The sequence below is a fragment of the Takifugu flavidus genome, chromosome 13 (assembly GCF_003711565.1).
Source record: "Takifugu flavidus isolate HTHZ2018 chromosome 13, ASM371156v2, whole genome shotgun sequence".
Lineage (NCBI taxonomy): Eukaryota > Metazoa > Chordata > Actinopteri > Tetraodontiformes > Tetraodontidae > Takifugu > Takifugu flavidus.
In genome coordinates, this window is record NC_079532.1 from 1,534,264 (window position 1) to 1,549,305 (window position 15,042).

General features: G+C 43.6%; 1 protein-coding gene and 1 long non-coding RNA gene across 7 annotated transcripts in view; one reads left to right on the forward strand and one right to left on the reverse strand.

Annotated features, from left to right (window-relative positions):
• The window catches only part of LOC130536940 (membrane-associated guanylate kinase, WW and PDZ domain-containing protein 2-like), a 51,156-nt gene extending 42,089 nt beyond the window's left edge, over positions 1–9,067 (reverse strand). For all 6 annotated transcript variants that reach the window (XM_057053269.1, XM_057053268.1, XM_057053277.1 and 3 more), the window contains exon 1: positions 8,401–9,067. In XM_057053269.1, coding sequence (XP_056909249.1) covers positions 8,401–8,698 — 298 coding nt within the window. In that variant the 5' untranslated portion in view covers positions 8,699–9,067. The remainder of the gene's footprint in view (positions 1–8,400) is intronic.
• On the forward strand, positions 9,055–12,362 carry LOC130536945 (uncharacterized). Its single transcript, XR_008953510.1, has 2 exons — positions 9,055–9,135; positions 11,509–12,362. It is a non-coding gene; the product is annotated as an uncharacterized LOC130536945 (long non-coding RNA).
• Positions 12,363–15,042: the final 2,680 nt, after the last annotated feature.

Consider the following 15,042-nt stretch of genomic DNA (forward strand, 5'->3'; position numbering starts at 1 on the left):
AGTTCTCTAAAGTGAAAAGTCAGGTTTCTTTAAATGGTTGTATTAGTGTCAGAATGAATTAAAAACCTTCTGGAGAAGGGAGAATATCTTAACTCAAACGGGACGCTGCAAGAGTGCAAATGGAGGAATATGGCAGACCTGGCAAGTGCCCAGCATTGATTCTGCCCTCAGTGGCCTCACAGGTCAAGATCACACTCCAACACCTGTCACTTACTGTACGTTGAGATGCTGTCTTGCCCGAGGCCACATCACCGACTGTACAAGCTCAGGAGGGGAGCAAATCTCATTAAACCAGTTCGCTCTAGTACTCCACCTTCTCAACTGCATACAAAATGTAGTGATTTTACAATTTTAACCTTCTTATACCTGATCTGAGATGGGTTTGAGTTAAAGTGGTGATATTGCTGCACCCTCGACCTGCTTCTCTGTCATACCACAATGGAACACGGGCACAGAGCAACGATCCTTCACAGCGTGAGCGTGATCAGATGCCATTGTGCAGGAAGAGCTGCTCCCTCTCTCTGTGGTTATTGTAAAGTTTGAAGAGACAGTCACCCATCATTGCGTGCCCTCATTCAGTCACCGTTACCACAGTCGGTGGTACACATGCCCACATCTCTACACACCACCTTCTACACACTGTAGGCTCATGGAGGGGGACCCTCCTGGTCCTGCTCAAGGTTTCTTCCTGTTAAAGGGGAGTTTTTCCTTGCTACTGTTGCTTGTTTGGGGTTAGGCCCTGGGATTCTGTAAAGCGCCTAGAAACAATTTTGATTGTAAAAGACGCTATATAAATAAAGATTGAATTGAATTGTATTAAAAACAGAAAAAGAAAAAAGATGCTGCACCCTCACCTGCTTCCGCTAATAAATCTCAATTTCAGCTTCTGTGAATGTCCACAGCAGCTACATAGAGATGAAGAGCAGGAAGCCTTTCAACTGTGTGACAGGTCCCCTCACTCCTAACATGGCTCACACATCCTGCTGCTGGCTGTGTGTCCATCCCAGCTGCATCCCAGCAGCGGAGTTGAAAAACCGGGAGGGAAATGACATACGATTGAATAAAAGGGGTGATTTGTGCTGAGAGACGAGATGGCAGTGAGAGCTGAGCATTCCAAAGCTCGAGCGAGATGTCGTTACACGTCTGAGCAGGATTTGTTTTGGCGTCTAATTAAATGGTCAAAGGTCACGGCGGTCGTTTGCATTTGCATCATGTGAATTAAGTTTCTAACTGATGATTCTTTCCTTCTTGAATTTGTTTTTGATAGGACCGTTGGGGGGGTTGATAAGATGTGTGGCCTCAGATTGACCCTTTTTTTAAAGTTATTTTCACGTATTTTCAGCATAACCAGCATGAAACCATCTCTTGCACATGTTTTGGCATCAATATTCCTAATAATTCCTTCGTTTTCTCCCCACATAATTCCACAGCTCAAACTCTGGCCACCTTATGTCCCATCTAATAATGTCGTTGACTTGATTTGTCCCTCCGTTCTCCCTCTCCAGGGGTCCTGTTAAGTCTGTCCTGATCTGACATGGTCCTTTTTCTTCTTTTGCTGTTCTAATTAGGCTGTTTGTGCTAGTCTCTGATGGCTTAAGTGTGTGTTTTCTGGGAAAATCCAAAGAAAAGAAACATAAAGTGTAAATGTAGATAGTAGAAGCATTTAAATGAGAATAAAACATCTCTATCTACTCTTCGTCATGCTGCTATTACAGCAGGTGACGAAGTGCAGTAATAGTAAATGACAGAGCTGTTCTCCTAAAGGTCTTTATATTGATTACCTCGCCACGCTAGTCTTTCTCTACAGCTCTGAAATCTAGGCCAGATGCACATTTGCATCTCAGACACCATGAAGAAACAAGCAAACATTACAAATTCAGGAATAAATGTGAGGTTACAGGAAGTGCCACCTCTAATATCCCTGTTCACGCGGCAGACAAATTAATTCAGGCTCCCCACTCAGACATCTAGGCAGACAACTGTTTTTCCTTACGTGACACGTTTTGTTGCTTCTGATTGCGCTCAGGCAGGAGGCTTCTTAATTAAAACTGGAAGCAACAGCCTGACAGAGAGCTACAGAGGGGTGGGTGAGGGGGTGGAAAGATGAGGAAACAGCCAGGGACTACAGCAGGAAGGCAGGCCAAAGGTGTGCGTGAGGGACTTTCTGCAGCCGCTGCAGCTAAGTTGAGCGACTATAATACCGTAGAAAGAAAATGGAGGCAGTGGGGCCTGACAGGCCACAGGGAGCAATAACAGACACATTGGTTAGAGAGCGAAAGGTCGATAACCTGAGGGGTTAAAACCAGCGGGATGCTCGCGGTCAAGAGAGAAAATTAATAATTGTGGCTGCGGCAGGGAGAGCGCCACCCTAAGAGGAGAGTGGCGATGCTCTTCTCTAATGGTTCATTTGGCTGCTGTGGTTTGATGGTCTAATAACGCCTGTCTGCAGGGGCCCCGACACGCTGCTAAACCAAAACTAAATCAATTCAGCTCAATCTGACCTGGCTGCTCTCCTCATCCCTCATTACACATGAAGATGAAGTTTATGAGCAAGAAGATTACTGCAGCAATATTATACATATCAGCACAGAATAACCACACAAACACACACACATGCACGCACACACTCAAAGGTTCTTCTGGATCTTTTAAGACTTATTTTACTCACATGATAATGATATCATTATCATTGTGATAGCAATTATATTGGATTCATTTAATGTAATAATGCAAATGCACAAACAAAGGCTTCTGCATTATTGAAGCACTGAGGTGGCCTGAATCCAGCGCAGCTTCTTGGATTTCACTGCGCACAGCTGCATTGAGCATTGTGGCTATTTAGGTCTGGAGAATATTCAGTAATATGGTGCAGACACTGCTTATGTCTGCAACCAGCACTGACATTTCATCTTGAGGAGGAATGAGCGCAAAGATGCACAACAGGAATGTGGGAGAAACTGTGTTAAGATACTGAAAAAAACGGCAAAATCAATTAAGCAACTGAAAATTCACAAACTAAATACAAGGGCTACGAAGTAGAAGTGGCTATAAGGAGCATTTCTGATGCTTTGTGACTATTTTCACACAGGGGTAAATAATACTACAATAATATAAACCAAAAAGTGCTTTATAATTATTAATTTGTACAATACAGTAATTGTGTTTTTTTTTGGGGGGGGGGGGGGTGGTTCCCTAGAATTTGCTGTGACTCTATTATACTGGGCTGTCTTTTTTTGTGAATATACTGCAGGTTAAAAAAAAAACCCCCCAAACATTAACTTTTGAGCCAACTCAATTTGATTTAGGATTTTGTAATTCATTTTATTGTATAATTTGTAGTTTAATGTTGTTAAATGATTTCTTAAATCGCATGAATGTACAGTCATATCTCTCAGGTATAAGGCTACAGCTAGGTCATTATATTCTGTTTAACAACATATTGATCTATAATACGTAGTGTTTTAAGAAGAAAATGACCTCTTAATCTGCTCTCGTCGTTGCAGTTTGGAGAGCAGCTTCAGTCCCTCTGAGGGCCCTGGGGTCCAGCTGACCGGACGGCTACTGCCCCCAGATGGTGGGATGTGGTAACTACAACGTTGAAATGACGAAATAGAGAAATAAATCTAAAAAAAAATAAACAACAGGATGATGGTAGCTAAGGAGAATAGCAGATAACAACGTGCTCTCTCTCACACACATACTCTCTCTCACTCTCTCTCACACACCCACACACACAAATATGATAGCAACAACCTAATTATGTGACTACTTTATGGCCACAATGTATCAGGCTCATCACCATGGTGATCCACTACCCAACAGTTCTGCTATTCTTTGGGTCAACATCTCCGCTGCTGCTGCTGCTGCACCCACAGTTGTATCACAATCTATCCTTTCAATAAAGCAGACAAACCAGATTACACATTCCACATCACCGCATTTGCAATAATCTTGGATTGAATAATCTTGGATATTAGGACTAAAGGATAGAACGTCAAACACACCGAGTGCACTTCATAAACGGATGCCACAGCACATGCAGTGTGTCCACAGCGAGGAGAATTATGCTGACCCAATTCACTTAACTGGACCAGTTGGCCATGTGGTCATTTCCAGGCTGAGCTTGATTCTGATCCTCCGAGTGAAGCTCCAGAAGCTCCGAGCCTGAACAGAAATCCTCCTCTGCTTCTGACAGAACTCATCTCTTGCCGAGTTATTAATACCAGCCGAACAGGCAGGATGTTATGCACTGATTCTTCAAGCCTCTCATCAACAAAGTGACATGAGCGGAGAAAGGGGTCACCTTCCCTCCCTCTGCTCCATCTGTCCCTCCATATTGTACCCACATAGCAGCGCTGGTAGGACTTGGGAGGAACCTTAAAAATTAGGTAAAACCCACATCTCTTATGCACCGAACACTCACTCACGTATTTTTCATGCTGATACATAACAATGGCTTTTTTTAAAGCACACTTTTCAGGTGGCAACACACGCGCACATGCGTGCGTGCGCGCGCACACACACACACACACACACACACACACACACACACATAAAGGGGCAGACCACAGCTCTGACTATGAGCCAAAGAGAAAAGAATAAATTACAGATTACATAGCTCAAACAGGAGTTGCCAGTATTAGCACGCCTGGCTAACTAGATTATAGCCAACAGCAGTAACTCAATTCTGGACTACAACTTTTTGAGTGGTGTGTGTGTGAGTGTGAGTGTGAGTGTGAGTGTGTGTGTGTGTGTGTGTCTTCTTATAAATGCTGCCTGATGAGGAGCAGAATATAGATTTTACTCTCAAAGTAAGGGGGCACATAATGTCACTGTGAGTTAGCACAATAGTAGAAGAACAAATGTGTGTATCTCACAGGTTTGAGAAGAAAGAAGAAAAGAAGCTTCCATTTTGAATTTTGGATCAAAATGTTTGAGCTGGAACCTTCAGTTGATCCTTGAGGTTCTGCATCAGCACCAGAATTTTTATTTGAAAGCAGCCTCTCTGTTTATGGTGATGGCAATATCTTTTTAATAAAATCAGTCAGTCATCTGAGCCGTAATAGACTTGAACAGACTAATAATAGTGTCTCAGACATTCCCGGAGCTCTCTGTGTTTGTGTCTTTGTCCAACCGTCCAAGCCAGAGGCTGCCATCAGAATCAAAGTCTAACCTGAGTGACGCAACACTTCTAGAGCACGAAGAGGAGCATTTTAGAGCATCTTTCCTGTAAACTGCAGCTCACAGCTGCTGCCACCAAAGCTTTGTCCTTCAGATGTTAAAGGACATGTTAGCGCATCCTGGAGTCTTCCTCCACCACAATCCTCCACAACAGTTAACAAATTAATTCTAAAACCAGTTGGAGAGAAAATTACATGCTGAACAAACACTACAGTATTGTAGAGAGGAGACACACTCCTGCCCTTCAGTCTACTTTAGCCACATCTGGTAAAAAAAAAAGCTCCTGGAAACCGTCCTGACGGTGACGTTTGTTTGGTCTCATGTAAAACACAGAATTGTGCGTCGTGCATTTATCCTGCAAATATGTCCCCAATAATCTGAACCAAAAATAGCTGACATTAATATTATTTATATCTCTGTATTTGTGCTATTTGTGACAAAAGATTGGTACTAATTCAAGGCGACTGAAATGGACAGCTGGGTTATTTTGAGGTGGATTCTTTTTTTTTCTCTCTTCAGGCATTCAAATGAGCGAACAATAGACTCTAACTTGGAATATTCTACAAGACGCACGTGTCAAGTGTGTAAAGATGGCGAAGCATGAATTTTGGGCTGTGCCAAGCAACTATTGTCACACCTTCACCATCTTCTGTAAACTCCGCCTCTTAGTTTTCACCTACGAGGACACACACACACACACACACACACACACACACACACACACACACACACACACACACACACACACACACACACACACACACACACACACAGAGCCCTCCTCTCGATCTCACACCTCCTGGCAGCTGTGCTCTTCACGACACTATAAATCTGCTCGTCTGCGTTTGCATTTGTCTTTGTGCTGATGGGAAAAGAGGACGCCGAAGAAAGGAAAGACGAAGGAAGAGGACACGGCCTAGAGATGTTTATCAGATAATTGCGTAAATTTGTAGACCTGGATTTAAAGAAAAAAAATCTATAACACGTTTAATGTAATTGGGAAAGCATTTAGAACCATCCTTATTAATAAAGGTCCAAAGCGTTCCTTTTACTGGGACGGGAACATAAAAGCATTGGTAATGAGACGTGATGAGGCTACAAACAACGTGCGTTTTCTTTCATTGAAACCACAAAAACTGGAAATGTGATATATATATAACACTGGACGCAGGGTAGTTTAAAGAAATACTCCAATATTTTGCCAAGCATCTTAGAGGCACCCCCACCCCATCTGCTTAAAAAGGGAAAAACTACACCAAAACAAGCTTTTTTACCAAGTCACATGACGATCCAGAACCAGTCACATGACACTGTAAATACATGAGGCTGTGTGTGGCCTGTAGAAGACACAGACGTCTTTCTGAGTCTCATTAGATGAAACAAAATCACGCTAATATAAACGAGAACAACCTTGCGTCAACCATCTCTTCTCTGCTCTTTTCTGATCAAAAAATAGTTTTTGCACCTCTGAAGTGTTAATACCTGAATTAGAGAGTTGTTCCAATGCATCTGAAATTCATTTTAATGGGTGTGACTATGGTGCATGAGGAGCAGGTCCTCGTGTTTGTGAGTAGGGGGGGATGGATCTGTGGCACCAGCAATGACCTGTTTCTGTCAGCCAGGGTAAAAGAAGACAGGGTGTCTGTAGGACGAGGACGTGGGACTGAAGGATGGAGTGGGAGAGTTAGCTAGCGCTCCTCAGAGGTTGAGTTTACTTTGCGATAATTGGCGCTCACAACCATGAAATGAGCATTGGAGCAGTTGGCTCTTCGGACAGCAGAACAGCAAAACTCAGATTGGTTTTTATTTTTGGACATTGGGGAATGTGCTGAGAGGATTTGTCTTCACGCGTCGCTCGGGTGATCGTCCGGGAGCTCCGAGCCAGCGACGTTGATGATTGAGCTATCTGCCGACACAGTAGGCCCTGTGCTTGTGCCGTGCAAGGAGTTAAACGTGAAACGCTGCCCTCCTTCTCTGGGCAGACTTCTTATTGAGCTACCTTGTGCTGTCTAGCAGCTCTGACGTGCACAGCTGCATGTTTGCATCCTTCTTTGCTGCCATTTTAACCGTTCGACTTACTTTTCACCAGGGTGTCTATGGCAGCAGCCCGCCGAGGAACCATCTAGTAGCAGTCCAGCCTGTCTGTGTGTGCAAACAACACACACGCACTATTTGAGTAATGGAATACAGAAACACTTTGCGGGTTTCACACTCAGACACACCTGCAGCAGGATGCGTTTTATTCTTTTTTAAGTGCAACTGCCTATAGACACACACCAAAACCTCCACAGGCATGATGAGAAGCACCCCCTGAAAAACTATTAAAGGCATTATTCAGTCGGTGAATGATGGAACCTTATCCTGGAGAGACAGAGTGTGTGTGTGTGTTCCTACGTATGTGCGGCCTTCACTAAAAGGAACCTGGAGTGGGGTCTTTGATCGCACCATACCTTTTCTTTCAAAGTGGTGCACTGGTGTGGTGGGCAGCAAAGACTCACTCCTCACTCCTGCTTCCAGCTCCAGCTTGGGGCTCATCTGCCTGGAGGGCGACTGTTCTCCTGGTGTCTGTGTGGGTTTTTGATTGTGTTCTGATTTCCTCCCACAGTCCAATGACATGAACACCAAGCTAAATGAAGAGTCTGGGCGTCTGCGTGTGTGTGTGTGTGCGTCCAAAGATGAATTCCTCCCTCTCATCCTGCCGGTACTGGGACAGGCGATGGACAGGTGGATGGATGGTTTTATTAAGACATATCAGGGTGAAGCTATAAGCCTGTGTTATGGTTGGATAGGTTAGGTTAGATTAGACCCCCTCAAAACACCGCTGCAAGCCTGTGCGAAAGAATCTCTCTGTCTCAGTCTGCAGCACGTCCCGCAGCAGCAACCACAACATTTCATCCACGGACCTGTTTGCTGAAGGAGAAAACCCGCAAGATGTGGCGTGACAGGCGCACGGACACACCCCCTCCAGGCGGTGGCATCGAACCAGCGACGTAAACAAACCGATTCGTGATAGTGAAGTGGCTCCTGGTTCTGCCCACTGAGCCCCTCGTTACGGTCCATAATCACCGCTCATTCACACAGGGGCCTACGGGTCCCCGCACTTAAACACAGTCGGGCTGACACAGGACTGCACGAGAGACGTCTAAATCCAACCAGCTACACACACACACACTCGCATACACACACTCCTTCACGCCTCTTCCACGTTGCGTCGCTCACCTTGCTTGACACATTTGAGCCGGACCGGGTCCTTGCAGTGTTTGATGACGGCCAGAACGTCCCGTGTGGTGAGTCCTGCCACCGGCATGTTGTTGACCTCGAGCAGCAGCTCATCCTGGGCCAGTTTGCCGCTCTGGATCAGCCCCTTCCCCTGCTTCACCTCGCCAAAGTAGGGGAACTGGCCGTTCTCCGCACCCCCCTTCAGCTCAAAGCCCAGCTCCCCGTCCTTCCCACGCGTGATCACCGCTTCGTGGACTTTGTTGGTCCAGTGGTTTTTCTTCTTCAGACTCTTCGACATCGTTAGGGCCAGTTGATCACCGCGCGTTGCCCCCCCTGTGGAAAAGCCTCCTACCGTCTCATCCCTGCCTTTGTGCCACAGCTTCACGGCGTCCGCGGCTTCATCCTCAGCGGTGAACTCCACGCCTGGTGTCCGCTTGGCGAGCCCCGCGGTCGGTCAGGAAGCTGCGGCGGCGGCGGCGGCTGGAACGGTTCTGATCGCTGTCAGACACACGGAGCAGGAGACAGATACTGGTGGATGACCCGGATGTGAAGCCCTGAAGGAGGGGAGACAAAAATGGTTCTGGTTCGGCGTAGACGGGATGGAGAGGAGGGGGGAAATCAACACGGGAGGCGCTTGACTCCCACCCAGTGCCGGGGGCGCTTCCCCAGGCTCGCTGTGCTCACACACGGGCGGTGACATGGAGGAGGATCATCTCAGACACTTAGCGCGACCACGTAAGCTAGATTTGAGGAATAAAACGGCTGAATGTGAGGAATGTTTTTTCTTAAAGGGATAGCGTGTTATTAAAAACATGAGGTGGGGTTGGGGGGATATTTAGTGAGATTTAAACCCCCGCAGCTGAACTACAATGTGCATCTACACTCCAGGGGCCCCAATTATATTCAATCCATTTCAGCTTTTTTTTTTAAATATCATGCCTGTTCCCTGGCAGCTTTAGAGACATCCAGAGCCGGACCCTTGAGCAAGACAGAGGTGAGGAGTGCCTCCCGCTTCATAACAGGAAGAAACCTTGTAGCAGGACCACGTTAATTTCGGGGTTATGCTGCTGCATAACGGAGGAGAGGAGATAGAGCAATACATGCGTTACGCTAATGTCACCACATCTATAGCAACTATAGCATCTAGTTTCACTGTCTCAGCACATTAAATGTGGTTCTGTTGACCAAAGAAGGTAAAACTACTGGTCAATTAAGGATAACCTTTCTAGTTCTGTCCCAAACCTGTGAAAAGGGTTAGAAAACAAGGCTTGTGCCATAATCGAGGTTTTCAAATGTCATGGGTCAGCCCATGTGACTCCATAGGAGTCCATGTTTGTTGTTTTAGGATGCACAGGGCATCATGGGAGTCCCCCTGCTGAACTATCACACGCTGCCCACGGTTTTGACCTCTGTAACCTTGGCTCACTGGGGGTGGGAATGTAAAAGCCGTGCTGCTGCTTTAAACGTTTGGCCCCCCCGTTACATAATTGTCAAGATGATATAAATCTGGGTCCGACGGAAAATGACGAAACCTTTTGTCACCATTACTTTTTAATGGCTGTGGGCCTTTTGGGATGCTGTCAAAGTAACGTTTCATTCAATATTTAACACAGATGTCAAGAGCTGGGAGGGGGGTGTCCTTCTCGGTTCCACTTTCTGTGGCAGATGTGTGTGAGATTGTGCGTAGTTTTGTAATGCAAGTATACAGAAGTGTATGCAAGCCCTTGGTGCATTTGTAAACAGTAAATAAACCATGAAATGCAGCAGATTCACTTTGACTGTCACTGTTTACTTTAGTGTCTTTGCATTTAGGTCAGCTTTGCAGCCTCGTCACAGCAGATGCTTTTGACAGAGGTTCCAAAGAGAAAATGAGGTAAAAAAAAAAAAAAGGATTTTTTTTTTCTAAAAGATTTTTTAAAAAGAACATCAGAAAAGAACAATCACTGGTGCAATATAGAAATCTGTTTGAATCTGGAAATTATTGTTTTACTAAACTGACCATCTTTGACGGGTGCCCCTGCTGGCTGATGTGAGAACTGCAGCACCATGGCACCAGTAGACAGAACTGGAAACCAGCTTATGTTTTCGTATTCTAGTTTCCATATCAGTTCCAACTACATTTAAAAAAGAAATAGAAAAAATCACCTTGTAGCTTTTTATAGGCAACAAACTATTTTGTGATTATCTTTGTTTCCTGTGTTTAATCTATATTTGGATCATAGCATTCTGCATTTTGGTGAATAAAGGTGTGACAGAGGAACAAAGATATCAGCTGTACAGAACATCTAAATTTGGACTCACTTCAAGCAAGCTCTTCGAGCTTTTATCAGAGTTTTTTCTCTACAACCTCAGCTCTGTGTGTGCTATAGGAGCCATAGTGGCACCATCCAAATCACACAGCTTTAAAAATGGTGGTTTTTAGCTGGTTGTACTGACAGATTGTTGATGGCCGTAGTGGACCTTAACGTGCCTGATTGAGCTCCCTTAGACACTTTGAATATATTTGTGGAATCGTTTGTGTGCGTGTGTAGCAGGAGGAGGGGGAGGATGAGAGAAAAGGATCTTACTTGGTATCATCATCATAGACAGAAAGCAATGAGCATTCTGAAGCAGAGTGCCAGCAACAGAAGGCAAAAATACAATAACAGGAGCCAGTCTGTGCACTCAAAGGGGGAATTTCAATGGAGCTTATATGGATTTAGCTCGCCGCCTCCCTCATTGACTGCTTTGTGCATTTGCTGCTAGAGAAGAAATGCACACTAAGTTGTTTTTATTGCTCAGCAAAGACTGGGGGTGTGTGGGTCACCTTCACTCACACACATACACACACACACATGCACGCACATGCACGCACGCACGTAGCAGGCAAGTATTACCATCATTTGCTGTCGAGACAATAACAATGTTTGGGAGACATTCAAGCTTAACATAAAAATAATAATAAACTTGAAGCGTGATGATATCACACACACACGCACACACAGCCATGTGCAGAATGTTAATTAGATTGGAATGCTTAGGGGAATTAGCAGCTAAATCATGTTGGCCTTTTTTCCCCCCTTCCAGCTCATTATGTTTTTAATTATGTGGTGATTTTTGTGATGGCAGACTACACCTGTAAGAAAGTCTACAGTGGCTCCAAGCCAGCACATCTCTGTACCCCAGACAGAGCAAACCTTGGCTGACCCATGGCTCCCGGTGACGAGCCATCGCGACTCAGCCTGCTGGGCACCAAACTGCACCGTGTCAGACACCGATAAAGCTCAAAACACAAACACCATCCATAATTGCATTTTGGCTTAATTAATTTGATGAAACTGCTTCAATGGAATTGGGTGTGTAAACAGGAAACAAACACAAATAGCAAACCTCTGTGCGATTGAAAAGGTTGGTTGTATTGAACAGTTCTTTCAACTGGATATGAGGTCTGAATTTAACTCAGGGTGTCTCTTATCGTTAACATATTTTCTATGTTCCCAGCGCCACCTTAATTCTAAAGACGTCTCATATCCACGCCGTTTGAACTCCATAGCTCCAGGGATTAGTTAAATGACACTGCAGTTAGATTTTAAATCACACAATGCCTCCCTAAAATAGTGTCCTCCCAGTTAATGCCCCACCATGGTGTTGGCGTTGCAGTGGTTTAGTGTGACTGAAAGACTCTGTATGTATGCCAAAAGCCATTACTGTGTCCTGTTTGAGGTTTTGCCTTTGTAAAATATGAAAAACTTAATATAATTAGTGAAAGAGTTCTTCTGATTTTCATTCTAATTATGTTACTGTTTGATCAGCTGGATAAATGTTGGACCGACTCTGTGACACAGTTCTTGCTTTAAATCCCTGCAGCTTGGTGATAATTCTCACTGTTAATTAGTTCTGGTCCTGTTGTGTTTCTAATAATGATTTTGTGAAATTCCAATACATCTTTGTAGGATAACAATGCATTAAAAATTGGACTTACATTTCTCCCTTGTTTTCTTTGATCATCGCCATCACTTTTATCCAATTTATGCAGTTACACATCGTGGCCAATAGAGGGAACTTCGTTCGCCTCTATTTAATTATTTATTTCTTGAAAATCAAGTCAACCTCAGGAATAATTTATAGAGATTAATATATTCTAGACAGTTTTCAGTAAAATGATTGGATTTTAATCTGTAGTTATAAATTTAAAGATTTTAAAATGGACAATTTCAGGCAGCTAATATGCATAATCTCCTTTAACGTCAGGCCCTCGATGTGCCTGGAAAAGAGAAAAGGAGACAAAGGAACAAACATCAAAGAGGATAAAACACGAAGGGCACAACCCAAATCAGTTTCAACACTAATCAGAGCCCACCGGGTCATCATTTTGAGAAACACTTCCATGACGACAGTTTTACAATATTAAGAAGGAAGAGCAATTTAGAAAGAAAATGAAAGTCTTGAAGGACAGTGCTGCTGAAATTGTTGGGTATTGTTTAGGTGTCGACATTTTTTGGTTTGTTTTTTGTTTTATCACTGGGTTAAGACCTGGATTCAAAATGGGTTTTTTTACTGCATGTGTTTTGCACAATATTTCACATTCTTATTCTAAAATGATAATAGAAATCATCCCTGATGGCATTTCAGTTTATTTTCAGGTAATTCACCTACATAATGATATCTAATTATCTTTTTTGTTATTTACAGCTGGATGATTGAGGGAACTTTGAGAGATTCTGGGCGTCTGAACACTACTGGAGGTCAGATGGAGCCTTTGGTCCCATAAAACGCAATTAATATAATAATTCCGCCTTCAGCGCCATTAAATCTTGTGTCGCGGCGCTCTCTTGTGGCCACGTTTGTGACTCACATTTTTGGATTCGCTTATTTGACTTTGCCACTAGAATCATAACCTTAAACTTAGACTTAAAATATTTCTGGAACTGAAAATGCCTTTGTTAATAACTGTAAAAATGTTAAACATGGAGATGTAAAAATTAACTGAAACACAAAATCTATGTTCTGAAACTAGACTTTAACACAATTCATTTGAAAAGCACCATGTTAATACCAGCAGATGATTATCATTCAACAATGGATTTTGTGCCACAGTTGTCATGTTGTGGAAATCATACAAGGTCTAATTTTCATAAAATTTGTGTGTCTATGTCTAAACATACCTTTGGGAATCAACAGAAAGTATGTGAAGAAAATAATGAATTTTAGAAGACCATTAAATTATTGATCAATTTCTGTAGAGGGCCACAGAGGAGCTAGCAACTGGACAGTCTGAGTTTCATGAAGACGTTTCACCTCTCATCCAAGAGGCTTCATCAGTTCTGGCTGTTGGCAGTTCCAGATATTTATACTCTTCAGGACCATTAATACGTTTGGAGCTTCAGTCACCTGGTTGTTGGAGGCTCCAACCCGCATTATGCAGGTTGTTGAAACTTCCCCTGATACAATGGGGTTTGTTAGTGGTCACGTGTAAATGGCCTCTTCTCCTCCTGGGGAGGTTTTTCAATACTGTATTGTAGACAGGTGAGAGGTGATGTCTCAGACCCCCAACTCTGTTTAATGATGGTCTTTCCAGTTTGACATAGATGGTGTCTTTCACTCCTCTCTCAAACCATCTATCTTCCCTGGCTAAAACCTGTATGTTACTGTAATCAAACGAGTGTCCTTCGACTTTCAGATGCAGATGAACTGCTGAGTCCTGAGGAGTTTACTTTTCTATCTTGGGTCATGTGCTTGTGAAGTTGTTTTGTCTCCCCAAAGTACAGGTCTGGGCATCTATTGCTATGCTGTAGTGCATACACGACATTACTTTATTTGTGTCTTGGTGTTTAGTCCTTGGGGTGGAAGTGTTTCAGGATGCCTTGTTTCCACCAGGAACAAAATTGATATACTAATGACACAGATTAGCATCATAATAAGATTTTTGCGACATTAAAGACCAAATCTGTGTTAAAGGACAGATCTGAAAATGGCTTATTTTAAGCAGGTTAAACCTGTCACTTTAGTTTTATTCAGTTTCTACTTATCAATCATCTGCTTGATAAGTGATAATTGATAAGGTATTCACCCAGAAATGGTGGATTCTGGGGAGTCTCGAAGAATGAGATCAAACCACGAGTCGAGGTCCTGATTGGTCTCTGAGTGACTGACAGGTGGAGTCACTGGTGCTGGAGGAGACTGGTCCAGACCCTCCTGTGTAGAGCAGGACTGTGTGTGAAGCTGCTGCTGCAGCCTCACAGACTGTAGCTCAGATGAACAGTGTTCAGGGTGGAGGCCAGGGCTAAAGGCACTGTTCTGCTCCGCTGGAGTCTGACGCTCACTGACTTTTACTGTAATCTTCGGCCTCAGTTCTTTATTTTTAGTTATTTTGTTGACAGGCAGATGCCTCAAATTACACAACTAGGATTTGTGTCCTGCGCTCCCGGTGGCCATGTTGAGGACTCATTCTGGATGTCCTTGTTTGACCTTTGCTCTACTGGAATCAAACAATCGCCTTAACTTTTTGGAATGACAAATGTTCTTTCTTGTGATTAGAAATATGTTGAACGTGAAGATGTTTGTGTACTACTACATACAAAAAATGAGATATCTAAAAATAGAATTCATATAAAACCTTATTAAAAACCCCTTGAAGTAAAACCATTACTGTGTTACACATTA